The following is a 27,025-nucleotide window of genomic DNA, read 5'->3' on the forward strand; positions in this document are numbered from 1 at the left end:
AAGATCGCTTTTCAGAATAGAATCAATCCAGACATTGATGGTGGTCACATGAAAATCATTCCAAAAGAAAAAACAAAACTTAAAACGGCTGAATACTGGGTTTCACCAATGGAAGATCCAGCAGAGGAAATATATGATGTCAGACCATATGGTATCATTATTAAACAAATTAAGATTGACAATTAAAAATCCTAAAGCCTGGTCTATTTTAGGGTCTAAAATCTTAGTTCTCACTTGGACACAGTTCAACAACATAGGCGCAACGCAAGTGAGTTGACCAATGACGAGCAGAAATTCAGATGATTCACGTGTCGTGATTGGTCAAATTCCTTATGTTGCGCTTGTGGGAACCAATTGCTTTATACTAAGATGGATAACACAGTCTCACGATGAGTTTAACGCGTAGTCAACGCCCTATACAGCGCTTATTTTGGGTTATAGTATTCATGTTTCCTTACCAAGATACTGTAAGTTAGACGAATGAAACGTTACTAATAAACCATCTGGGACTTAATTATACTTTATTCTACTTTATTCAAGTAGCTTAAATGTATTTTATGTAAGTTGCATGTACAGAGAAATAAAGATAAACTAAGTAATGTAGCATAATAAATGTATTATTTCTATAATATTGCTAAAAATCAGAATTAAAAGTCCATAATATTTTTATAATATTGCTTTAAATTAAATTAAACGTCCATGATTAATCTTAATGTTAACATTTACTTTTGTATTATTACAAATGTAATAAAACAAATGTTCTTAATGCTCTACAAAAATAGAGAGCAAATTACAATTATATGATATCCTAAATAAAATTTGCTTTAAAAATATCAATGAATAAACTATGACGACAAGAAGTAAGTTTTTACTTTCTTTTACAAGAGTCGATCTTTTTCCATGAATTATATATAAGATTTTTTAGTTTTACATTTATTGTTACGCAATATATGAATATATATAATTATCTGAATATATACAGTACAGTACATTATATACTTTGGTTGTACCTATATGGAGTATTAATAATTGTTAATTCATTTAAGACATGATTATAATTATTAATAAGTCTGAAAACAATTAATTGAATTATGTAGAATACAATACAAATGACGTAGCATAGTTCTAGCTGTAAGGAAGACGAACAATTAATCAATATACACATAATAATAATTGTAACTACTTTGACTTGATTGACTAATATAAAAGTTATTCTCTAAAACTATAGTTTTCAAAGTTTCAAAAGAGAACTGGTTGTATCGGGGTGGCTCCTATAATCATCCATCCCATAATAATATTTTTTACAAACCAAGTACATGTAAACTTTTTAGTGTTTAAAAACACTCATTGCCTACATCAAAGGATGGTAGAAAAAAACTCCTAAACATTTAGATAAGAATATATACTTTCAACTAATAAAAACCATCTGTATCAAGTCTTTATTCAGTAACAATATTCTTTTACATATAACTATTAAAGCAGTTTTGTTTGTTTTGGTCATAAATTCCTGTTTTACTTCAATTCTGTGCAGAGTAAAGTTGTGCAATTGTCTTCCATGTGTCAACAGCATGGCTTAAAGTTATGGTGTCTGGTAAATTGTCTAGTTCAGTAATTTCAGCATTCTCGTTTTTAATTGCATAATATTCTTCCAGTGTGTAAGAAATTCTGAAAATATACATTTGTTTTTATATAAGATTTTAAGTCGGCATGAGTGAGTGAGGAGTGAGCAAGTAAGATTAAAGTGAGTGAGTGAGTATGAATAGGGAGTGAGTTTGAATAGTAAGTGTGTTTGAATAGTAAGTGAGTATGAATAGGAGTGAGTTTGAATAGTAAGTGAGTATGAATAGGAGCGAGTTTGAATAATAAGTGAGTTTGAATAGTAAGTGAGTATGAATAGTAAGTGAGTTTGAATAGTAAGTGAGTTTGAATAGTAAGTGAGTATGAATAGTAAGTGAGTATGAATAGGAGCGAGTTTGAATAGTAAGTGAGTTTGAATAGTAAGTGAGTATGAATAGGAGTGAGTTTGAATAGTAAGTGAGTTTGAATAGTAAGTGAGTTTGAATAGTAAGTGAGTATGAATAGTAAGTGAGTATGAATAGTAAGTGAGTATGAATAGGAGCGAGTTTGAATAGTAAGTGAGTTTGAATAGTAAGTGAGTATGAATAGGAGTGAGTTTGAATAGTAAGTGAGTTTGAATAGTAAGTGAGTTTGAATAGTAAGTGAGTATGAATAGTAAGTGAGTATGAATAGTAAGTGAGTATGAATAGTAGCGAGTTTGAATAAAAGCGCGTACGAGTAGTGAGTGATGCAAATTTAGTGAATTGAAGAAGAAGAATAGGAATACAATAAATATAAATAGGGTACAATTTAAACTTACGGCCAAATTTTCCTGTCTTCATCCGATTGGTCACTCAGGTTCAAAACAATATATTCATAAAGTTCCCCACACAGTTGATCTAAATTACTGAACCTTAGCTCAGCTTTCAGATCATTTTTGTCCTTATCAGTCAATTGTTGTTGATAATCTTCTCCAACTCCATCAAAGGGATCCTGAAAATCATCAAAATATCTTGTTATATGTAACCGAGAAAAGAAAGTTTTTGTTTGTGGGTCATTAATTCTAATTATCCTCTGTTATTTGTTAGCAATAAGGCCTACCATTATATATCTCAGATAATCAACATTAATTATAGTACTATCGTATATGCAGAGAGCACAGTAGTAGTAGTATTCCATTAATTGATCGACACAGTGTGACAGCAGGACTCAAACTGGAGCTTTTAAAAGTTAATTGTATGTTTTATGAACGTGTATGAAACAGAACTGAATTTTTAAACGGCAAAAAAAAAATTGATATTTACCTGAGAGTTATTGGTAAGTCTCACAGCTTTCTCCATTGCGAGTAGCTGCCAAAGGGCCAGGACATGCTTCAGACGACAATGACGTAAAGCCTAGTAAGAATAAAGCTTTGTCGTAACTACTTTTTATGTATAAAAAAAACAATTACAGTTTCAAAAATTTTATCAATATTGAATGAAATAATACATACAGTCCCAAATATTTACAATATCAGGAATTTTTATTTCTGCAAAATATGGCTACAGCCTCGTATATTGTATAAAGTGTATTCATGACATTTCATTGGTTCATTTCATATTGTGTCATACTTTTTTTCTCCTATTTACCGATTTAACTATTGCTTAGCTTGTAAACATTTGGGAATTTTGAATAAAAGAAAAAATTACTATTAGTTAAAATGTCAGGAACGGTTCTTTTTTAAAAATTGTTTTATCCACAATAAACTATACTTTGCCTAATGTAGCCCTATATTTTCTGTTTAAAAGTTTTCTGCTTTCAAAAAGTAGGCCTACTATTAATACAGGGCTGCACCATCATAGGGGAATTTGCCTATGTTCAGTTTTTTATTAAAATTATGACTAATTGATGTCTCCAAATTGTACTGCACTGCTACCAATAGTTAAGCAGACATTCTCAAGACAAGACCAATATTATTCACCCACCCAACTGTAGACCTAAACATATATATATATACATATAATAATATACAAAATTAATTACCGTGGCACTTTTTAGCATTTTATTCTGTGACATAGCAAGTTTATCTCGCAAGTAGATGTTGATCAACATGTTGCCTTCTGGTTTGTAGTTGGCGAGGAAACCAATAGCAATATCCAAAGATGCTAAACATCCACACAGATCTTGGTATGACTTCAGTTCAGCTATGATGTTGCATTGTAGAGCTTTTGACAATTCTTCCTGCAAATTAAAGAAAAGCTGTGTAATAATAATGTTGTGGGTTTTTTTTTGTTTTATTTTTTTTATATATAAAATATTGTACATGATATACTGTAATGTGACACAAACAACAGTCTGTGGTCTAAGCAACTACTCTCAGAAAGAAAATGTGTGGACTTTTCAATACTAAAGTTATCAATATTATAGACTATCTGAGATTGTTTTTTGAAGTATTTCAGTAGTCTTAAAGACAACCCTAGCTAAAAAAACATTATTTTATTAACTTAAATTGGTATCAACATTTGAAGCAGGGCATTAACTTGTCGAATTAAAAAAAAATTGATATTATATTTTTTACATTTTTAAGATCAAAACCTTTTTTGGAAAGGTTAATAAATGAATTGCTTGATAAAGTACTACTATATTTCTGTTTGGTAGAATAATATATAATATATTGTATTAGTGTTACAAACTTAAAAAGTGAAACTGTTTTACAATAATAGCCATGAATCTTAAATTTTACCTGCGGAATATTATTTCGCAAATTCTCAAAGATAGCAGCATGTCGAACATCCTCGCGAAACAAAAGATGGTCAAATTTGCAATTGATAAATGCACGTCCCCTGACGAATCTTTCAATTACTTGGAGCTCCAGACCAGCCAGGTTATATTCAACTCGGTTTTCTTCCATTGGTCTTACTATATACTGACACTGCGACAAAATTAATGGAAGCAAATCACGGTCTGGATCATAGACGATCAGATGCGACTGTAATAAATCTGATTTCGTCTGCACTTTACTGAAAAAATAAAATAAACAACACTTTTAAACTGTCAATATTAATTAGTCCTCAAAAAAGAATTTATGTAATGCTGTTTGTCATTGCATTGAACTCTAAACATCTCAAGCAACACTATTAAATCAAAACCAATTAAAACAGCTTTATTGTTTCACCCTAGCTATACCATAATTAAGAGATGCCAGGTGTTCTCGTGAATTTTGGAGGTACTAGGACAATAACTGCAATTATATTAATATTAAAAATGTATCACTAATCTAAAAAGTAGTATAAAAAGAGATACCACCAATCATTATATTATATTGATGAGCTGCATCTTTTTGAAAATTACACCAATTTAATTTATTTTTAATTTAATTTTTTATTTATTTAATTTTGGATTTATATAGCGCTTTTCCAAGTGACCAAAGCGCTGTACAATAGAAAATACTATATACTCAACAAAACTTACAAAAAACAAAAAATAGACAATAAGTCTCATTAAAATATTCAGGTCAACATAAAGCACAGAAAACGTATGTGTACACAGGAACATTTTCGCAAAATTATGCATAAAAATTGAAAGAAATACTCAAAATAAATTGGTAAAACTAACCTTAGTTGCTCATTTCGGATGTTTTGAAATTTTCCAAGAAATTCATTTTGTGTATTTACAAGAAAATCTACAAGACCAGTGCTACAGAGCCCCGATCCCTGCATTGTTGGTAACAGTATCGCCATGTTGCTGTTGCACGTCAAGGTTTCCAAAAAGCATTCTTTTGAGACTGGTGCTTTGACTAAAATCATTAATCAAAATTAATCTTTTAAATATCTAATTATTATAAACAACTTAGGCTTCATAATAATGTCGTTCGTAGGAAATAGGAAGATTTCTATCTATCTACAGAAGGTGCTTTAATATAAAAAAATAACATTATTGTAGTAAAATCTGATCCCTTCTGAGCAATACTTTTTTAATTTTTTTTTAAACAACATAATAAATACAGTAAGAGAAAAAAAGTACATCTATTTAATATAAATTTAATGTAAAGAAAGAATACTTATTTCAGTTCTAAATGTATAAAAATAATTTTACCTGTTGCTGCTACATCTTGTCTGAGAGAATTCCATGCATAAAAAAATGTGTCAATTAAACGTTTAAACTCTGAATGCTCTGACACTGAAACGAACAATAATAATTATTATTATTTTATTTCTGCATTTTGGAATTGGCATTATTGTAATTATTATCAGGCCTGGACCATACCTACAAAACTTGTTGATGATAAATGTTTTATAAAAGTGCTTTACCGTTTAGGTTTTAATGTAACAAAACTAAGATAGAAAATAATAAAGACTATTATTCCTTTTAGGACAAGTATAGCAATTTCACTGTCATATTAGAAGGTATAAAGAAATTTGTTCACAGTAACAATACACAAAACACCTACCAACTGGTAGGTCAGAATCTCAAATCCCAAGTTAAAATACTAATAACTTATTCATCCATTATTTATTATTTATTCTTCTATTAGATTAAAAACCTAAAGAAAAACTATTTACCAACAAAGCTCTATTAAATATCAGTGAAAATAATTACCAGGGAGTTGGTCCAAAAACTTTGAGATGCTTAAGGTGATTGCTTCAGACGAATCTATATGTCGATTAAACTTGTTGATTAGTAGACGTTGTAATTGTACTATGTCAGGTAGATATCGCACAAATCTTAGATGCTTTTCCTGCAACAAAAAATGTTTTTAATAAAGTATTTTATATAGTATATACAGAGCAAATCTGTATGCAGTACCGAACTATTAAAGTATACTTATTTCGCATTTTTAACTATTTCAAATCTTAATGTGAACAGAAATGTCTTGCTACTATAATTTTGATTAGTACTGTATTAATGGAATGTATAATTAAATACTATTATTGCCAGTTTCTGAATTACGAATCACAGTCATACAGTAGTCTAACTAACTATCTAACCTTTTCCATGAAATTCTTAAGTACAAGCAAGGAATTATCATCTTGCTCATTTTCCAAAGCTTGATGGATGCTGTGTATTGTGATGCGACTTCGATACTGCCAAACATGAGATGTGTCAGCCAGATTACCAAGGTCTTCAGGCTCAATTGGTGCATTCAGCAAACACATCAGGGGGTCATTGCTAAGACGTTTGTCCTCGCCTAATGCCTTGTTTGATTTGTGGATCATTTTGTCCAGACCCTAGATAAACATTAAAAGTACGTTTCAGGAACACAGTTACATTTAATGAGTGGAAGGGATGCTGAGGTGTAAAAAAAGACTTGGTGAATGCTTTAATTCAACCTCAACCCAGTTGAGTTAAATTCCTGGGGTCAAAACAGCTTAGTTACAAAATCCTCTTTACTTTGCTTTAAGTAAATTATTTTGCTTAAGTCAGTTTTCAGAGTAATGATGTAGTCCATAACATAAAAAGGACTGGTTTGATAATAAAAGATACAATTTTTCACCTAAGCACTTTTTAACTATGACTTAAGCAAAAAGATTGATAGTCTACCTGAAAGACAGGTTTTATGTAAGCTGCTGTAAAGTTTTCTTCCCAAGTCTTTCTACAATTCTTCGATGTTAGCAGTTGCTGAAAACCAGTTTGTAATTTTTCTATAAAACAAAATAATAAACTTGGGTAATTAACAAAAATAAAAACAATTTTCGCTCTTGACAAAAAAAATTACAATAAGGGCTTTTGGAAAGTTAGCAGATGAATTTAGGCATCAGTGTTTGCATAGTGATGCGATCACACCCTGGGTAATTTTTAAATCACTACAGGAGACAGAAATTTATGGAAATAAAATCACACCAACTAGATTTTTATCTTAAATCTTTTAACTTCTTACAAGACCCTGACCCAAACAAACAGTGTGACTTACCAGCAACTCTTCTTTGAAAAATATTGTCAATGACTTTATGCAGAATAAATATACAGTCATCCCTGCTTTTTCCTGTTGTCACTGACAAGAGCCGTACATCATTATGCAGATGTTGCCATAGAAATTCAAAGACATTTAGTGGTGTTGGTTTAATGATGGTGATAATTGGCTAAAAAAGAACACAATTTTTTTATTCAAACTTTATACAAAGTTTAAATATATTATGATAAAATACACTAACAGCTAAATTCATATATGTATAATATTAAAACGCTACCTGAGGTCCATGTTGGCACTCTGTACCCAGTAGCATGCTACCATGCAACAGGAATCGAACAATAGCAGTTGCTACACAGTTCATGGATCTTTCACAAACAATCTGGTTACCATATGGCTGAGCTTCGCCTAGCACATGACCTGTTGATGTTGTATCAATCCTGCAAAAAATGTAAAAATATCACTATACCTTCTTTAAGTACAATATATTTTTTGTGTGATATTGATCTGAGATGTTTAAGAATCTGAGCCAACAGAGTAAATATTTGAGTATAATGCATAAACGAAATATTTCTTAACAGTACACCAATTAAGAATTGACAAAGACATTTATTTTCAGTTGAAACAAGTTCTTAACAAAAATTCATCAATAGTAGATCTAGAGTAGTAGATCAATAAAGATTGGCTTTAAAAGTGTGCTGGCAAAAAAATTAAATATAAATGTTATTGTCCAGAAGATTGGCTGAAAAACAATCAATACTTATATATAATATTACAACTGTTGAAACCTGAATTAATTTTATTAGTCATTTATTTTTTTATTCCCTTACCTTCACTTATATATTATTATATTTATAATACAATGAATGAACTAAAATGATTAAATTAACGAATGGCAGGTATTCAAATAATGAGATTTGTAAAATCAAAGTTACAACTTTACATTTTAGTAACTTCAATTGATGTGTTGTCTGAACGTAATCTATGTTGCTGCCCTCCAATTGGCAAGTTACATTCAAGACAATGTCCAGTAAAAGTTGCTCTGCCACACTGAAAATACAATAGGAAATTCTTTAATAGTGATAATACAAAAATATTATCAATTAAGATGTAGGCTTAAGTCCAAAAAGGTAAGGAGTACATTGTTACCACTATTACTATATTGTTTTAAAGTTCAGTTTAAAATTTAATTAACGGCATAAGCAAATCAGGGCCAGTATACTTACATCTCCAATAACGTAAGGGTGACCATTTGGACATTCTACAGTAAAAACAAATAGAGTATTATTAAAAAAAACTGATAAAAAGTTTAGTCGCTAGCTGCTTGACTCCTGGACAACCGGAGTGGCAAGGATCTCTATCTACTGTAGATAATTGGTGCTTAATAAAATTGCAAAAGACGAGAGTGACAAGGGTGTATAAAACTGTAGGATCTTATACAAATATGAAGTAAAATTAAAGTGACCTTTAAGTTGACTTACGATTCCATGTCATGTTACGCTCAGTATTTGATCGACGGAGTGCCTTCACAGCTTCCATTGTATCATCTTGTGGCATTGCTGGTAAAAATGAATTCTAAAATGGAGAAATAATGTTTTAATTAATAAGTTTTGCATGGTATGTTTCAAAAGATTAAAAAAAGAATGGCTGAATTTATAATTCTCTAACCTGTTGGTGTCCTACTGTACGCTTGAAGAAGGTTTGCTGTCATCAATTGGCTGTCATCCTTTCTCATAATTCATTTGTCCATTCTTTTATGGTCATTGTTATAATCAATGTGGTAATTTGTAAAATCCTTGTATTGTACATTTTCCAATTATTATTACTCAGAATTTAATCTGGATAACATCAAATTCATTAAGGTACTTGCTAGTTATTGTAAGTGTAAAATTATATAATATTTTTTGTTTATTTCAACCATAGAGATGTTTCAACATTTGCCTCCATTTAATAGGAGGCATTTAGTAGAGTAGAACTAATGAAAAAAAGGGGCCAACCTCAAAAAAATTGCAACAAAAGGTTTTTCAACGGATTTTGGTAGTATTGGGTGTACTAAATAACAGAAAAAAAGTCTCAAGAATTTTGACCACCGGAAAGTGGTTTTTTTTCAAGATGGCCGCCAAAATAGATAAAACGTTAAAATGTCAATACCTCCTAAACTACTTGGTCTATTGATATGATTTTGGTACCAAAATACTCAGAACATACATATTTATATTTGCCCTAATAGAACATTTTGGCCAAAAATGACCGGAAATGCTATTTCTTGCATGTTTGACCTTTGACCTTGATATGTTGTATCTTGGTAACAACTGACCGTAGGGAAACAAATTGTGACTCAAATTGTTCAGAATGTACATATTTACATTTATTGTAATGAGACATTTTGTCAAAAAATGGTTAGAAGTAAAGGTTATTGACCTTTAACCTTTATCTATGTAGAATGTCCATATCTCGGCAACTATGTGTGGTAGAGATTTAAAATTGGGCTCTAAATACTGAGCATATGCTTATTTATATTTACTCTAATGAAACAGTTTGACAAAAAATGACCAGAAACGACATTTTTTGATGATTGACCTTGATATGCTATATTTCGATAATGACTGACTAACTATTTATGGCTCAATTTGTTCAGAATATAATTATTTTTATTTCGTATAATGGTCTAATCTACCCATGGAATTAAGAGCTTTCCTGGGTAACTGTAATATTTATAAAGACTTTTAGAATATGAGTTCAAGTTCAAATTGTTCAGAACATACTGTATACATTCTTAATAATAATAGTGAATAAAAAACCCGAAAAGTAAACAAAAACAAATATAATAATAATTTTTAATTTCTAATTACGGTATAGCAGCAGTTGATTGGATATTGTGCATGTATTTAGTACGGCTTCCTAAACAACTTTTTTAACTTCGTCTTCATCATCGTCATCAATCTCTCTATCTACGTTGTTCCATTCTTCTAGTTGACACACTCCCCAAACTGAAGTACATGCCAATCCATAGCATCTACAACTGCAACATACAGTTTTACATCCAGTAGTACAGTTACAATGGATGATTTTCAAAAGTTCTTCTGAAGCAGCAGTTTCAATCGTCATTATTGGCACAAATGTTTTATTAAAAACTTCCCCGACTTGGTAGCATCCATGGTATTATCTTTCTTTATCCATTGCATGATTTGATAGTATACTCTAAGACTGTGACATTTTGTAGCAGATGAGGTTGGTGGTAGTAGTTGTTGAGGTTTGATAAATTATTTACCCTCAGCAACTTTCTTATTAAACAGCTTGCATCTGTAGCTATTTGGGAAATCCAGTGACTTGGCTCCAAAACGAATAGACATGGCCTTTAATCCAAACTCCTCGATAGTTTGAAGTTTCTGATGCGGTTGAGTGAAACTATCGGCACACATCAGTGTCATATTCTAGGTTACTTTCTATCAATTTATTGATTTATTTGCCTTCCTAAAGATGTCTTTAGGCTTTGAAGAGTGAGGGTGGAAACGGACTTGATATTTCATTACATCGTCTAGAGAGATTTGTCCTAACTGAATTTGATGGAAAGAAAGAAGAATTCCTGTCAAGGCATGAGAACAAACACAAATTTATCAACATGCTTTCATATGAGCTATAGAAAAAAGAGTGGAGTTGTGGCTTGATGGTTATGATGCTTGGCTACCACTCCAAGGGTCCTGAGTTCAAGTCCCGTCACATGTCAGGATTTTTTCTAAGGACCAAATTACTCCACTCCCAAAGACTTGTAATAAGACTTTGTTTACGTAGAGCATCTTGTGTATATGTTTGTCTTGTGAACCTCTGAGGGTCCCTAATGATCAGCAATAGCTGGATGGATCACCCTCATTAAATATGGTTTAAAAAAAAACAAAAAAAACGATGTTGACATTGCTCTGGCAACAGTTGAAGTCAGAAGTCAATAATACAGTAACTTTGATTGGAGAAGACACGGACTTACTGGTACTTTTACTGTATCATGTAAATACAACAAACCGAGAAATGTACTTCAGATTAGACAAAGGAAAAGATGGGCCTACTAGAGTGATTAATGTAACCAGATTGAAATCTGTTTTAGGATATAAAATCATCCATTGTAACTACTGGATGTATGTTGCAGTTGTAGAAGCTATGGATTGGCATGTACTTCAGTTTGGGGAGTGTGTCAACTAGAAGAATGGAACAACGTAGATAGAGAGATTGATGACGATGATGAAGACGAAGTTGGAACAGTTGTTTAAGATGCCGTACTAAATACATGCACAATATCTAATCAATTGCTGCTATACCATAATTAGAAATTTAAAAGTTATTATTATATTTGTTTTTGTTTACTTTTCGGTTTTTTATTTACTATTATTATTAAGATTGTATACAGTATGTTCTGAACAATTTGAACTTGAACTCATATTCTGAAGGTCTTTATAAATATTACAGTTATTTGATTCCCAGGAAAGCTCTCTATTTCATAAGTAGATTAGACCATTATACGAAATAAAAAATAATTATATTCTGAACAAATTGAGCCATAAAAGGTGTATCTCAGTCAGTCATTATCGAAATATAGCATATCAAGGTCAATGGTCAAACATGTCGTTTCTGGTCATTTTTTGTCAAACTGTTTCATTAGAGTAAATATAAATAAGTATATTCTCAGTATTTAGAGCCCAATTTTAAATCTCTACCACACATAGTTGCCGAGATATGGAAATTATACACAGATAAAGTTAAAGGTCAATAACCTTTACTTCCAACCATTTTTTGACAAAATGTCTCATTACAATAAATGTAAATATGTACATTCTGAACAATTTGAGCCATCATTTGTTTCCCTACGGTCAGTTGTTACCAAGATACAACATATCAAGGTCAAAGGTCAAATTGTCAGAAATGGTATTTCCGGTCATTTTTGGCCAAAATGTTCTATTATAGCGAATATAAATATGTATGTTCTGAGTATGTTGGTACCAAAATCATATCAATAGACCAAGTAGTTTAGGAGGTATGGACATTTTAACTTTTTATCTATTTTGGCGGCCATCTTGAAAAAAAACACTTTCCGGTGGTCGAAATTCTTGAGACTTTTTTTCTGTTATTTAGTACACTCAATACTACCAAAATCCGTTGAAAAACCTTTTGTTGCAATTTTTTTGAGGTGAAACCTTATTTCTACTCTACTAATTCTAGGCATATGTATATGGCATGCTCTGACTTTTGCATTTGCTTTGTTGCAGTTTGGCTTAAGATTGTAGGGCTGATTATCAATAATCTAATTACTGTAGTTATTATTTGAGTTTAAAAGTATCTTACCTGCATGTTAGAAGGATTTCTCATCAATGTAGCAAGGCATTGTGTCAATGATTTTCGATCAACTACATTTAGAACAACTTGAAGGTGATTCACAGCTCCCTGAATACCGTAGTCTTGATGACTCAAACCAGGCGTGACTCTAAGAACATGCTGCACATTCTGTGCTCTGTTCATCAACAATGTGTCTGCTAGATCCTTTACAAACAAAATTTACATTTTGATTTTGTTACTTATGTATTTTTTTTTCATTGACATTGAGAATTTTGTACTGACAATAATAATCACATTTTTACTTACCTTACTTTTGAGGAATGCAAAATTCTGAAAGACCTTTCCAAACTTTCTTTTAACCTAAATAAAAAATCATAGAGAAGCAATCCTAATATACAAATGGAACGATAGATTAACTGATTGCGCAATTTGTATTTTTGGTAATTCAAATAAACTTTTCCAAAATATACAAACTATTTAATTAAAAATTAATTCAACTTTAAATTAACTTACCTCTGAAGAGATCATTTTAGTGCCTACTTGTGTTGTTGCATTCATTGTTATCTCTCTAAATATGGAAAGGAGCAAGTAAACTTCTTTTTGCTTTTCTTGTCCTTTTACACTCTACATAAACAAAAACGGTAGAATTTTTAAAGACTAGTAAACTGTGAAGAAGTCATGACCGTCACCAGTTATAGTTTATTTTCTTTTATAGAATGTACTATGGAACTAAAATCTATAACATTGAGCTCGTTTGTATCTTATGTGTTATACTAAAAAACAAGTATTCTACTCTAGAAATAATTATTACAACGTACAAGAATCACTTTTGACATTTTCTTATATTTTTTGTCCACTAAGCATTCACCAACTGCTTCCCGGATGGTCTTATACATATCTCCAAGAATGACAAAATAATCTTGAACACTTTGCTCCTATTTGTGGTAAAAACAAAATTAAAATTATACATTTACCATTTAGAATCTTACAGTTAAAAATATAAATTAGTTGTCTGTTTCCACCACCACCCCCACCCACCCCACAGAATTAATTGAGAGGTCTTTGTTTTTGTAAATGTGTTTCCACTATCAATTATAGTTTTGACTATTCCATGGTTGAATAGGCATGTATCCATAGATCTAAAGGACTGTAGCAAATAATATAATAATACAAGTGTGTACCATAAGAATATACATAATATTAAGAGGCTATATTACCCACTGTAAAAAGAGATTATCAGTAAAATAACAATTAAACAAAAATGCGGACCTGAACCTTCAACTCATCTGGCAAGATCCATTTCAACTGGTCATCTTCTCTGAGTTGGTTGACAGCATCTCTACCATATGCCTTATACATGTATCTTATTAGGTACAGCTGGGCTTGCTTGTTCCTCATACAAAACCCACAAGCTTCTCTAAGCAGCATGCTTAGCTTAAAAAATAATTTGTCATAAATAGTGAATACATATACACATGTTTAAGTTTTTAGCTGGGTCACATCTGAGTAAGTGCCAATGACACATCTTGTTGACATGCTAACCAAACCATTATTTATTGACAAATAGTTAGTGCTTGATAAGTACTATAAATAATAATCAAATAAAACTTACAAGACGCTTGACGTTTATTGAATGTTGGTGTTGCTGTGTCACATCAATGAGAATAGTAAATGCAAATCGTATCTGCGATACAGCTTCAAGTAACTTTACACTTAATGAATCTTCTAACATGTGTTGTCTTGTAAAGAAAGTTACAGCACTCTGAAGTTTCCTATGAGCATGATCTAGGAGCTCACATGTTCTATTATCTGCAGTGTCTTGAGAGACACGTGAATAGTATGTGTCCTAAAAGAAATTGGATTAGGAAAAAGGTGTTTAATATTTTATTTATCCAGTCTCAAATTTATTGTCTAGTGATGACAGGACCTTCTTTGACTGGGTGTTTGTTTATATTCACCTAAACTTCACTTGCCTAGCAGTTATTCTCTAGAAGACTACTGAAGTACACCAACGGAAATGTCAATTTATCAATTATGAATCACAACCAAAAATCATAATGCTTTACTAATGTTAATATTACCACAGAATAAAAGTTCATTCCATGCGATAGTCACCTATACATGATATATTGAGAGTACAATAGTTGTTCAGATGGCACTTAAAATTCAATCAAAATAGGGGTAATGTTATACTCTAAAAAAAAACTCAAAATAAGAATGAAGAACATGTATTAAACTTAATGACATAGAGTAAAAGAGATCTTTTAAATTGTATTTTTGTGATGATTACATATACACACCTCTAAACAGTCTATAAACAATTTGCAGATATCACCAGCATTAGACTCTTTCAAAAAGGAATTGCAATTCTTTAAATATCTGTCTACATGTTCTTTGACTTGTTCAAGACTGAAAAAAAAAGTGTTGAATGAATCACAAAGAAAAAAATATCATAATCACATCACTTTTAAATCTTAACCACAGTCATCATCAATACTGCTATCATAAAAACATTTTACCATATATAATAAAAGATAAAATAACTCACTTTGACTGAAGCAAGAGCTGAAGAAAAAATGATCTGACAACAGGATTTGGATCGATGCAGTCCTCTGGAAATGGTGACACATTCTTCGTGGCTGGTTGGTTCTGTTTCTTTGATTCTATTGTCACATATCCTAGCAACCTTTTGACAACCTCTCCACTAGGTGGAGTACCATTAGCAAAGCAAAGCTGTGAGATGACTTCCATGAAGAACGAGTTACAGCATTGCCTAAATGCATTATGCTTCGCAATTGTCTCACTAAAATTCAGGAACACAAGACAAAATATGGTTCAATAAATACATACATACTTTTAACACAAAATATTTCCATTAGGCATCAAATAAATTCAACTGAAAGGAACTGGTTGCTAAAGAGCATTCATTAAACTAATTGTATCTAGCTGTGGTTACCAATACCATTTATGTGACACGATTTGAAGTTGAAAGAGGAACTAGGGTATGCGCTGCGAGAGCTTCTGTAAACATTGAACTGATCGTAATTAGTTGCAATTACCAATACTACATGATTTGAAGTTTAGTTTTTAGCAACTGTCTGTTGCTTGGAGTGCTCATGTCAACCAATTGAGTAGCGTGTCAACCTAAGCCCACACGGTTAGATTGGATTGATTCTGTAGATAGGATTGATGTGTGAAAATGACTTTGACTTCCAAACACAAAGACAAATTATGGAGTCTGTTGTCAGCAAAAGTAAAACCAAGTATTGTTACCTGACTTGAGATTGTTCTTTACACACAAAATCACTAGGAAATTCTGATCTGCACGATGCACATTTTTTCGCTTTTTCTGTATTAAAATATTTTTCAATACAACCTTTACAAAACACATGTTGTTTTGGCTTACATGGAAGCAGTACAGGATCTGCAATACTCTCATCACAAATTCCACATTTATGGATTCCACTTCTGCAACCGCAAAGAATATTTAATTTAAATCATGTAACTAAAACTAGTTAACCGTTTTATTGTTCAAAGGAAATAAATTGTGATTTTTTACATAAATTTATATTGTGGGGCACTGTGGCAAAGTGGTTAGAGGTTGTGGGTTCAATCCAATAGTTTAGTCTCTGCAATATTTCAAATTTACCTTACCTCTTACTACTGTACCTTATGTATATATACACTTAAATCGGTTTGTTGTCTGTATGTGCTACAAGGAAGTCGAGGTAATTTATTCACAAACTATAGTTATATTGTTTAAAATGTACATGAAATTAAATGTACACTAAAGCCTTAAAATAAAATTACTCATGAAAACTTACTTATAGTAAACTTTACCAGCGTTCATGTTCATGTCATTCAAGATCTTAACCACAATGTTTACAGACTTAGCTTTCTTTAAATTTGCTGATTTTCCTAGTCCCTAGAAGAAAAACCCATACAGTAATTTTTAAAATTTATACTATAATAATTAATGTTTCTGTATAAATTATTGTCACTTGAGGTTGCAATGCAGTGTTGTTGTTTACAGTTAATAAACAGTGAATTGTTTACTCCAATTATTCTAGAAAAATATATACAAACCAGCCACATGGCCTTGCATTTTGGCGAGATCAATTTGGCAAACTCATCATTCGTCAAAGAGACATGCTCAAAGAAAAGCTTCATTACTGTTATCCTTGACCATAAATATCTGAAAAAATGCAGAAATGTTCTTAATAAACAAACATACTACTACTGCAACAAAGAAAGCTGAAATAAGATAATTTTAGTGTAGGGTTTCATTTCATCATTGCGTCTCCTTGCATCTTCTAGCCAAAATGTTATAATGATGTTTTGCTTTGTACTGAAAACCCATCTATGTACCTGCATTCATCTAGAATTACTTTGTTTCTTGCTCCATAAATTTCTTTATCTTTTCTGAACAAGTCCATCACTCTCTGAACAAGTGGAAACAATTTATTAATTTCCTTCAGCCATTTTCTTTGTCCTTCTTGTGTACTGAAATCATGATTGATACTGTCCAATACATATTTTAGACTTGTTACATCAAGGGTCTACAACACAAATAAATACATGTAAATGTATGTCACTATAGAGTTCTTTCAATCTAAAACGGTTTTATAGTAGGAAAAAATGTGTACATCAATGTTTGTTTTATAAAATGTAGTAGTCAATTCTTAGTGTGCATAGTCTCAGATCAATTAATCAATATATCCACTTCCCCAAATCCCTAAAATGTCATTAACAGTACAAATTAACCTTACTGCAGTAATTACAGCAGAATAATTCTTACCATTTCTCCTTCATTTTGTATCTCTTCTTCTAGTGTTGGCAACACACCTGGGTATAATTCAATGATCTGTGAAAAGTGTCTAAATCTTGCTTGCAACTTGATAAAGGCCAAATGCACGCAAGCAACCAAGTCAACACTTTTAACTTGACCTCCAAGTTTGTGTACAGTTGACAAAGATGAGTTACTTAACTGTTGGCAGAGAAGCTGTTGATGAATAAAAAAAAAAGTTTAGCTATATTTTACTTTAATAACATTGATTCTTCACAAATTTCAAATACACAGATTAACCCCTCTAGTTCTGGGTAAAAAATAATATGGAATAAAACAATATAATATAAAAAAGTACAATTTTGGATTATAATAGAAGGGCGTACACTACACTAAGGAAGGCTGTCAATTGTGGTTCTTCCAAAAATTCCTAGAATGTTTACACATACCCTTTTTTCCGCATCATGAGTTGTCTTGCAAGTCATGCTGACAAAGTCTGAGATGTAACTTTGAATAACCTCTTCACTTCTACAAGTAATCATGGCAGTCTGAATGATTTTTCCAATGTCAGATTGCTGTGTGTTCCGCAAGAAATGCTGCTCTGATGATATATCTGCTCCAACTATCAATACAAAATGTATTCTACGTCAAAGAAATTCTTGTATATCTACAGTACCTATTATAATGTCTTGGTGGTTTAAACGAATAAGGTGAAAAAATCATAGACTTGATTTAAAAACCGACCTTTTGCTTCCAATGAAAATTTCCAAATGTCATCAAATTTTCTCTTCACAATCCAAGAATATGGAAATCTGGCTGTGAATGATTTACCGCCAAATCCTTTTTCTAAGACCGGTACTTCTGATCGCTGAACTCTTTTAGCAGGAGAAAGGAACATTTCATAGTTCATGTTCATTAAATCTTTGGATGAGAATATGCTAAGCCAAAGTTGGTGAACCCAAAGGTTGTCAGCTTTGTCAGTCATCAGAAGGTGAAGATTGTTACTGATGTCACAGGCAGCAATTACTTCAGCCAGAAATAAGGCTACAGTTGCTGTTAAATGCTGCCAACATGCTTGTCTATATCAAGAAAAATTAACTATATTAGAAAATGGTAGGTCAACGGTGAAATCTTATCCATAATGCACTCGCAGTTCTTAGGATGTAAAAATTTAAACAGAAGGATTAGGTTGAATTGTGCTTGCATCACTGGCACGTGAGAATTTGTTCTAGACAAGTTTTGGTGATGAATTGAAAAACACAACACACTTTTCTAAAAAGTACATAAACAGTTGCCTTCAGTGTGAACAGCACTGACGTTTTGAATTGAAGCCTGGTATGTATAAAAAAACAATCACCTAAATGTCCCATTCTCTTGAACCTGCTTGATGTCTAGACCTTTTCTGCTTAACCAATCTGAGGGATTTGGTTCTATTCCTTCCTTCTCTTTCATGAGACGAACGATGAGACGTTTTAATGAATTTAAAAATTCTGAATTCAAATAATTAAAAGAATTAGAATATGAAAAATAAAGGAAAATTTTATTTATGCAGAGTGAAGCAAAAACGACATTTATCAGCAATGATTTGATATCTGGGGGCCTGCCTGAAGCACCAATCAAAACCAGATGGGTTCTCAAAAAATCACTATATCTTAAACTTTCTTAGAGAGCTAAGGTCTTAAAGTAGTTTTCAATAAAAACAAAATATATATGTATACATAGTTTACCATGGTGAACACAATCCCCTTCTATCAAATGTACCAGAAGATGGACTCTCTCAGTTGATCTATGTCTTTGATCAGAAGGGTCAATAATTCTTGCCATAGCTGGATGGATACAGTCAACAAGAACAGCTGTACAACTGACAAGGGAAACATCCTCATATAGATTGCTCTCTAGATCCATAATTTTGATATCTTCCATTGCATCATTAGATCCTTCCTCAATTCCTTGTTCAATTCTCTCTCCTTCCATCTCTTCAAGTTCAAATTAACAAATTATTTATTAAATGAAAATGAAGAAATAATAACAATAACAACAATTACCATTATACTGATAAAGCAGTAATTTGTTGTTGCAGTACTGTTAGTAATTAGATAGAAATGATTGATTTGCACCACTTCTAATAAAGTTAAAATTGGACTCCCTTTCGAGAAAATGTATAGATCTAGAATACAAAATTACCTTCCAGTTCTTGTTCCATCTGATAAGTGATAAGTATGTTCTGCTGTACTTTGGGAACAGTAAATAGTAATTCACTTATTGGTCGGCCTAAAAGTTTGGAAACATCTGGACAATTTTCTTTCGGACGTTGAAGATCGTCGATGTGAGCAGAAGACCATAGTCCACCTATGATATAAACATATCATATCAACTCTGCATGCCTGTATTTTCATATACTGTACTATACTTAATTTAGACATACCAATATTTTATACACATATATTACTTTTCTTGGAACAAATACTGGTAAAAAACAAAACTATAACAGCATTTTGTGTAAAAACAAACTTGTTCATTAGCATTTCATTAGGATGGTTAATTCATCTTTTCAACAGGTGTTTATAGAAAGATTTATAATAAATACCTTGGAATCTATCAAAGCATTTCTTAACACGAGGAAGTTGGATAATAAAGACTACATGAGCTCTGCCCACTTTTTCAACATGTTGTCTTTCTTTCATGGCAGACAATACATTCTTCCGTTCATCTTGCACTCGATAAGAAGCACAGGGGATCAGATTTGTGGTGTCACTACTTGCGTCGCATTGTATCAATAATAATCTGTCATTTGCAGAAACTACACCAAAGAATTTTCTACAAGAAATATTAGATTTTATAGTAATTATTTAGTGTAAATGGACAGTTTACATAATATTCTCACCTCCACTTCTGGTATATTCAAATCAGTTTTGTCCAAAAGTGTGGAAATCAGGAAGTTAAGAACTTAAATTAAGAACAAAAACTCACTGAAGTCTAATGGAAAACTGTTGCTCATATTGAAACTCCTGTAGGGAAACCAAACTGATGTCAGAAACATCTAGCTGTGTTGATTCTGCAAGAGCTTTTGAATCTTTTACAGTCAGCAGTCGTGAATATGTGGTAACCTAGAAATAACAAAAAATTATACCCTTGATTTTAATATGTTTCTGTTTTCCAAGAAATATCCCAAAGAAAATAAAAATTCTTATGATCTGGATTGCCATAGATAAAAAAAGATGAAATTCAGCAATTTAACATAGAACTACATCTTACCTGAGCTAAGATTCCATCGTTTATGCCAGGATTATTATTAAATTGATCAGCAAGATATTCTGCTAGGCATGTATGTTTCTGAACATTGAAATATGTATGCTGCAATGTTGTTCTCTCTTCTTCAGTAATATTTGTTTCTGCTAATCTGGTGACAGATTCTGGGGTAGCACGCATCAACAGTTGGTTTTTAACATCTTCAAAGATCTTTAGAAACGGAAACCACAAAATGGAAGTACAGCAATATTTACATAGTCATTTTGACTTTACTGTAAATTGTACATTACTGTTATAGTTTGACTTTCATTGTTTAATAATAACTTTTTCTTTATAAAGTGCAATGCCAAAAGCTTAAGAAGCTGTTTGAAGATAGTGACTAGAAGGTAAATATCATAATTGTTTGTGTTCTTGCATTCTAATTTGTGTAATAAATATATATATAAATATATTATTTTCCTTCACCAATTACAAGATGGATTAGCTATATCATGCTCATAAACTAAGTCTCATTTCAGGCTTAGGAAGTGGAGTAGAAAGAGTCCTGGCACTAGGCCATGATCTTCGGATTGGAAGAAAAACATGTTAATCAACAAGCTACAACTCCATCACATTGCTTGTAACACCAACAAGAGTAAGTAATAATGAAAGAAACAATATCAAAATCATGACTACTGGGAGGATAACGTAATTTTAAATACCTCTTCACTGGTTTTAAATGATGCCCATGTTTGATAAACAAGTGTAGCAACTGTATCACCATGATAACCAACAAATGCATCACTTTTCTTAAAAGTATCTTTTGATGACCTAAATGAAGCAAACAAACATTAAATTGATTTGATTTTACTGTATATCTTTTCAGGCCTTGTCCTTGAGGTGTGGGATTGCAATCACTCACTTAACACATCCCTCTGAGGTGTGCAATTTACAGCACACTATACATTTACTTCTACACATTAAGATACAAACACATCTACAATTTAAAAAAAAACAAGACATGCCTTTTTAGTATTTAGTGTTATCTAAAAATATGTAATGACTGCCACAACATTTATAGATTAACTCTAAAAAAGAGAAACAAGCTTTTATGTTATGATAATAGTTATAATAATTTCAACTCAAGACAGCCAATTCTATGTGTTTATTGTGCTATCTTTCTACTGTCTTTATCAAATGACTGCCTTTGCCCTGAAATTTTACTGTATGACATGGCTCGACATTTTTTACATCTTCAAAGAATTCAGAAACATTGTTAACCAATTGGTTACATGCTCTTTTTTCTATAAAAGTTAAATTGCGGTCTATCAGAGTTTCGTCAGCTTTTTCAACTTTCAAACGCAAACAAATACAGAAACATCTGATATAACCCGAATGAGAAGCACTTGGTTTAAACTTTACATACTGAAACATATCTGAATATTGGAGTTAACGACACAGATATAAGAGAGTAAACAATAAAGTTGGTTGTAAGTAAGACATGATTGGGATCAGGTTAAGTGTGCAAACTGAATTATGTGTAACTCTAGAGTGTGTAAATACAGCTTTACATTATTCAAGGTGGCTTACTTTGTACGATAAAATTGTTGTTGCTTGTTAGTAATAAAACAGTCAATCCAATCTTCAAGCCTTTTCACAAGTTGCAGCTGCTCTTCAGTTAACATCGTTGTCATCGCCAAAAAGTGCTTCTCAAGACGATTGATGAGAGGGATTGGAAATTGCGTACGTACAACCTCTTTGTCAGCTACCACTATCAACCTGTAAAAAGTTTTAAGAACATGTTTAGTACCAAGAAATTACATTATAAATCAGACCAAAATCCCACAGTCATATGTTCATAGAGCTTGAGAAATGATAAAGCACCACATGCACGCACCACTTTCCCCCATCCCCACCTAACACACATACATGTCAAATTACTACTGTACTGTAAAGTGAGCAATGAAAATCCAGTAGAGATGTTTACTTTTAAATTTACATAATTCAATACTTAATTTTTTACCTGAATGAATTGTGAACACGACATTTAACACGGTGCGTACCGAGTCCAAGATCTACATATCGCTGTCCGCCAAAGTAAACATAGTATTGATTGAGGGCATCATACAAGCTCTCGTACAGGTTATCGAGATTCAAAAGGACAACTGTCTTTCCCGCTTCCATATAAAGTTTAATGCGGTTGATGTTTCTACACACCTATTAGAATTATTACATATTTTAATCTATGCAATATATCTACTGGTAAAAATGTTCTGTGTCGCTATTTAAAATAATTATAAAACCACAAAAAAAATTATGATTTCTGTACAAGCTGGGTAAAGATAGTTAATGATAGTACTGAACAGAATTCTTCCATGAGAGAATTCCATGCTGCAGTGTAGAGATTTATAATCTGATACATCTACTGTACTTATGTCAAGCAGATTTGTAAGTACAAAGAACTTGAGTTGTAGCAGCATCTTGTCCCAACCTTGTGCTTAATCTATCAATGGCATTTAGCCTACAGTTACACATCAATTCATAAACCCTCGGGCAGCAAAAGAAAATAAAAAAATACCTGTGTGTATTCTTGATCAAATGGAAAACTGCTTCCATAGAGAATTACTGCATCTTTATTCAGGTGTTGTAATATTGGAAGAGCTGCAAACTTCTCTGTTAAAACCAGAAGGTATCTGCTGTCTCTATAATAAATAATGTTTACAAAACCTAGTATAGTTAATTTTTTATTCTCAGCGAAAAAAAAAAAAAAAAAATATATATAATAAAAAAGTTACTTTGATGCAGCAAATCAGATATTCATAATGTTAACAGAATAAATGAAAAATAATTTCCATTAATATCAGACCTGTGAAAACACTAAGCGCAAGTTCTTCTCAGTTTGATAACATTTTTTTAAACTTGTTATGTCGGGTTAGTTTGTTTAGGCTTTCCTTTTTATTACATAAATATTTATTTTCATTCTGTGTATCATTTTGTTTATTTGTGTTCTTGCCATATGACAATGTGTAATGTACGGTGAAGTCAATAAATGGAAATGAATTGAAAGAACAACTTACCCTTCAGATGTACCATGTCCCACCTTTTTTATTCCTCCAGCCTGTGTCTGGCCTTGAGCTGCTAAGCTTGCCTTGATAAGGCCAGATGGTGTACAAGCTGGATCAGCATCGTGCTGGAAAACATTTATATATTGTTTATTCTATCTAAATGGATATACTTTGTAAAATTATGTAGTTATATAGTAGTCCTGACCTTTAAAGTAAATTGTGGTATGATTAAATATTGTTACAAGCTTTAGGTAGCGACACTGTTTTGACCATGGCCGAGCCACGTTTAACCAACGAACATTATATATATTTCTTTAGTTATAATTGGTCATAAAATGTTACACTGACAGAGAAACATAAGCTACTTGTACACTATTATGAAATACAGGTTTTGGGCTAAACAACTGTATAATCATCACAAACCTTCTCCTTTTGTATGTATCCTTCAAGTTTCTTCACAAATATCTTTATATAGTCTTCTGTTCCATCCATTCCACCAAAGTTACGCCTGATTGCGTGCTCAATTTGAGCCCAAGTTGGTTGTGCTCCTGAATTCTCAGAAAATTGATTCACCATCTTGATTAGACTGTAACAATAGAAACATTAATAATCAAACAAATATTTTACTGTGATGACAGAGACAAAACAATTATTTCAGGGTTTTTCAATGCCAAAATTTAAAAGAAACTGTTTATATATATATATGTATATATACAGTATATGTGTACACTGATCTGATGCCTGTTCAAATACAAAATGTTTCTCTTCGGAGAAATCGATTTGTGAAATAAGATGATTATATTATTTTAAATACCACGAAAGCCCCAGGTCATATGGCAGGATGTCTGCATAAAAAGTAGAAGATTCAAGGTTTGAATTTTGGTTGGGGCAAACTACAAATGTGTGCATAAATTCCTATACATTGATGCTATAATATGTAATCATAATAATAAAAGTTCAGTTTCTAATGTAATAAATCACGGTTCCCTAACATATAGAGTAACATAGTATCTACATGAAAATTCTAGAATAAGAGTATGTTTAGATTTAAGAAACCATGTATAATTAATATAAAAGAACAATCAGGAACATTCCAGAAGTTGCTATTAATAGAAACTGTAATCCAATAGAATAAGAAGTATAAAGAATGATCTAGAAGGATAGGAACATCTTGTATATAAAAGGATGTAAAAGTTATTGTGAAGCTGTTGTTTAAAGTGTTTACTGGATTGTTGAAAGTTGAAGTTGATTGAAATTAAGCCTTGTTTTTTAGTTATTTTACAACTTTGTGGATTTTGTGTGTATACTTTTATGTCACAAGGGAGTTCCTAAAGTATTCTCAACCGCTCGGAAACGTACGTAAAAGGAGTTCGTGACAATGTATGCTATATATGTAATCATAATAATACAAGTTCAGTTTCTAATGTAAACATAGATCAAAATGTATAAATAATGTTTTTATCAACCAATGCATCATATTCAATGATATTTGTTGAAGTAGCTTACGTCGATTTAAGGTCTATATAAGCAGATTTACTTTACCTATAGAAATCTCTAAGTCCAAAGAAATCATGTTCTTGTTGTTGGTAGATCTCTAAGTATCCTTCAGCAAGTGGCCTTAGGATGTGACTGACATTATTTGATGCACATATGCCCCTATGAAATAATTAAATTAAATTAATTAATACAAAATGGTTGAAAAGGGGCATTGCAGAAAAAAGTCCCATTGACCAAGAATGCAAGCAGAATAAGTTCGAGGATTGAGTGTCCACCCAGGAAATAAAATGCAACTTCCTTGTCTAATCATGTGCTACAAATACAAGATTCCATCCACAAACTCTTGATATTCACATCATGGAAGTTAGTTAAGAAACACAACACTTACTTCGCACTTGCTATGAGTTCATCTTCATCTGGAACTCCTCTAGAAACCAATATGCCTCTATTCATCTTAGCAGGATCAAGTGCCCAATTAGAGATTCCTATAAATGCAACTTTTTTATCGGGTTGTGGATTGTCTTCTTCTTCAGAACCATACTCTAGTAATGGATGCAGTGTCTAAAGAAGAGCAATTAAAAAAAAAAGAAAGTATATGGATTCTTGTAAACGACTTCTGTAACCTTTCATTGACACAATATTTTGATGTAAATGTTAAATGAGGTCGGACAACTTGAAACAGGCGTGACTGACATGGATTTGAGGAAATACCCCTACTACTACTACCCACAAATCATTTACGTATTCAGTCAGTATTTAAAGGCTTCTTTATCAATCTTTTGTACTAGTTTCATCCATATGTTTACCAAGCATCCTAAGCTTTTAATAACTACCACAGGTTACATGAAATGATACAAATAAAAAATTATACTATAAAAAAGACTGTAAACAATATATACCTTCAATGGCATCCTTGGAGAGTCTTCAGCAAGTCCAACTTCATCAAGAACAACAACAGAGACAAATTTGTTCAGGTCTTTTTTTCTTTGAAGTAGGCTACATTGACTAAAAGTTCCCACAATTCCATCGGGTGTCGACAATGGACTGCACTGATATGATATCATGTGTACCTGATATAAATTCAAAGTTGTAAAGGGTTGACGTGAGAAAACAAAAAATGATTGTTTTGTTATGTTAGAGCATATTGCTTGCTTCTGGCAAGATTGTGTTTGATATGCCCATATTACTATTGATACAATTTTAACCCTTAAACCACCAAATTTTTGAGGGAATATTTGGTTCATGTTGTAATGGTTTCATTGATTGGGAATTTGTAATAGAGATTAATATATGTGTACGTATAGACACAAATCATACCTGTTTGAGTTCCTTAAAAAACTTAGATGATGATGAATCACCCTGCATGGCTTCAGCCACAATTGTTTTGGCCAAAGATTTGGAACTTCCAGGTTTACCGACCAAAAATAAAGGAATTCTCATCTCGATGCAGATAATCATCATGAAGATGTTTTCCTTCAGTGCCTTATTGCGAGCAATATTTGGACCCAACCGTATTTCATCTAAAAATATGTCTTGACAGCTGTCAAAGAAAAAAAACACAATTTGGATAGGTGCTTTTTATGCTTGAGACAATATTATACTGTAGTATGTTTATTCAAATAAAATTATCATTATTTCAGTAAGTTGCACCACTTCCTATTACAGTAGAAGATTTTAATCTAA

The 27,025-nt window shown here is 31.8% G+C and overlaps 1 protein-coding gene across 1 annotated transcript in view; it reads right to left on the reverse strand.

Moving 5' to 3' along the window:
- Positions 1-572: 572 nt before the first annotated feature.
- Positions 573-27,025, reverse strand: part of LOC144849233 (E3 ubiquitin-protein ligase rnf213-alpha-like) — a 40,866-nt gene continuing 14,413 nt past the window's right edge. Inside the window, exons 29-74 of the mRNA XM_078706294.1 lie at positions 26,660-26,882; positions 26,242-26,412; positions 25,731-25,903; positions 25,388-25,501; positions 24,269-24,431; positions 23,858-23,970; positions 23,359-23,482; positions 22,804-22,997; positions 22,371-22,559; positions 21,503-21,611; positions 20,808-21,011; positions 20,523-20,659; positions 20,140-20,369; positions 19,737-19,901; positions 19,280-19,528; positions 18,910-19,042; positions 18,297-18,631; positions 18,002-18,174; positions 17,565-17,768; positions 17,135-17,325; positions 16,853-16,961; positions 16,591-16,691; positions 16,040-16,234; positions 15,315-15,569; positions 15,067-15,175; positions 14,379-14,612; positions 14,036-14,200; positions 13,585-13,701; positions 13,280-13,390; positions 13,073-13,126; positions 12,776-12,970; positions 8,926-9,019; positions 8,671-8,705; positions 8,388-8,494; positions 7,725-7,884; positions 7,448-7,616; positions 7,078-7,178; positions 6,525-6,764; positions 6,136-6,274; positions 5,632-5,715; positions 5,152-5,332; positions 4,280-4,556; positions 3,580-3,777; positions 2,862-2,951; positions 2,378-2,550; positions 573-1,665 (exon numbers count right to left, since the gene is read on the reverse strand). Of these exons, the coding sequence (XP_078562420.1) occupies positions 1,518-1,665; positions 2,378-2,550; positions 2,862-2,951; positions 3,580-3,777; positions 4,280-4,556; positions 5,152-5,332; positions 5,632-5,715; positions 6,136-6,274; positions 6,525-6,764; positions 7,078-7,178; positions 7,448-7,616; positions 7,725-7,884; positions 8,388-8,494; positions 8,671-8,705; positions 8,926-9,019; positions 12,776-12,970; positions 13,073-13,126; positions 13,280-13,390; positions 13,585-13,701; positions 14,036-14,200; positions 14,379-14,612; positions 15,067-15,175; positions 15,315-15,569; positions 16,040-16,234; positions 16,591-16,691; positions 16,853-16,961; positions 17,135-17,325; positions 17,565-17,768; positions 18,002-18,174; positions 18,297-18,631; positions 18,910-19,042; positions 19,280-19,528; positions 19,737-19,901; positions 20,140-20,369; positions 20,523-20,659; positions 20,808-21,011; positions 21,503-21,611; positions 22,371-22,559; positions 22,804-22,997; positions 23,359-23,482; positions 23,858-23,970; positions 24,269-24,431; positions 25,388-25,501; positions 25,731-25,903; positions 26,242-26,412; positions 26,660-26,882 (7,435 nt within the window). The 3' untranslated portion in view covers positions 573-1,517. The remainder of the gene's footprint in view (positions 1,666-2,377; positions 2,551-2,861; positions 2,952-3,579; positions 3,778-4,279; positions 4,557-5,151; positions 5,333-5,631; positions 5,716-6,135; positions 6,275-6,524; positions 6,765-7,077; positions 7,179-7,447; positions 7,617-7,724; positions 7,885-8,387; positions 8,495-8,670; positions 8,706-8,925; positions 9,020-12,775; positions 12,971-13,072; positions 13,127-13,279; positions 13,391-13,584; positions 13,702-14,035; positions 14,201-14,378; positions 14,613-15,066; positions 15,176-15,314; positions 15,570-16,039; positions 16,235-16,590; positions 16,692-16,852; positions 16,962-17,134; positions 17,326-17,564; positions 17,769-18,001; positions 18,175-18,296; positions 18,632-18,909; positions 19,043-19,279; positions 19,529-19,736; positions 19,902-20,139; positions 20,370-20,522; positions 20,660-20,807; positions 21,012-21,502; positions 21,612-22,370; positions 22,560-22,803; positions 22,998-23,358; positions 23,483-23,857; positions 23,971-24,268; positions 24,432-25,387; positions 25,502-25,730; positions 25,904-26,241; positions 26,413-26,659; positions 26,883-27,025) is intronic.

Source organism: Antedon bifida, chromosome 7 (assembly GCF_963402885.1).
Source record: "Antedon bifida chromosome 7, ecAntBifi1.1, whole genome shotgun sequence".
Lineage (NCBI taxonomy): Eukaryota > Metazoa > Echinodermata > Crinoidea > Comatulida > Antedonidae > Antedon > Antedon bifida.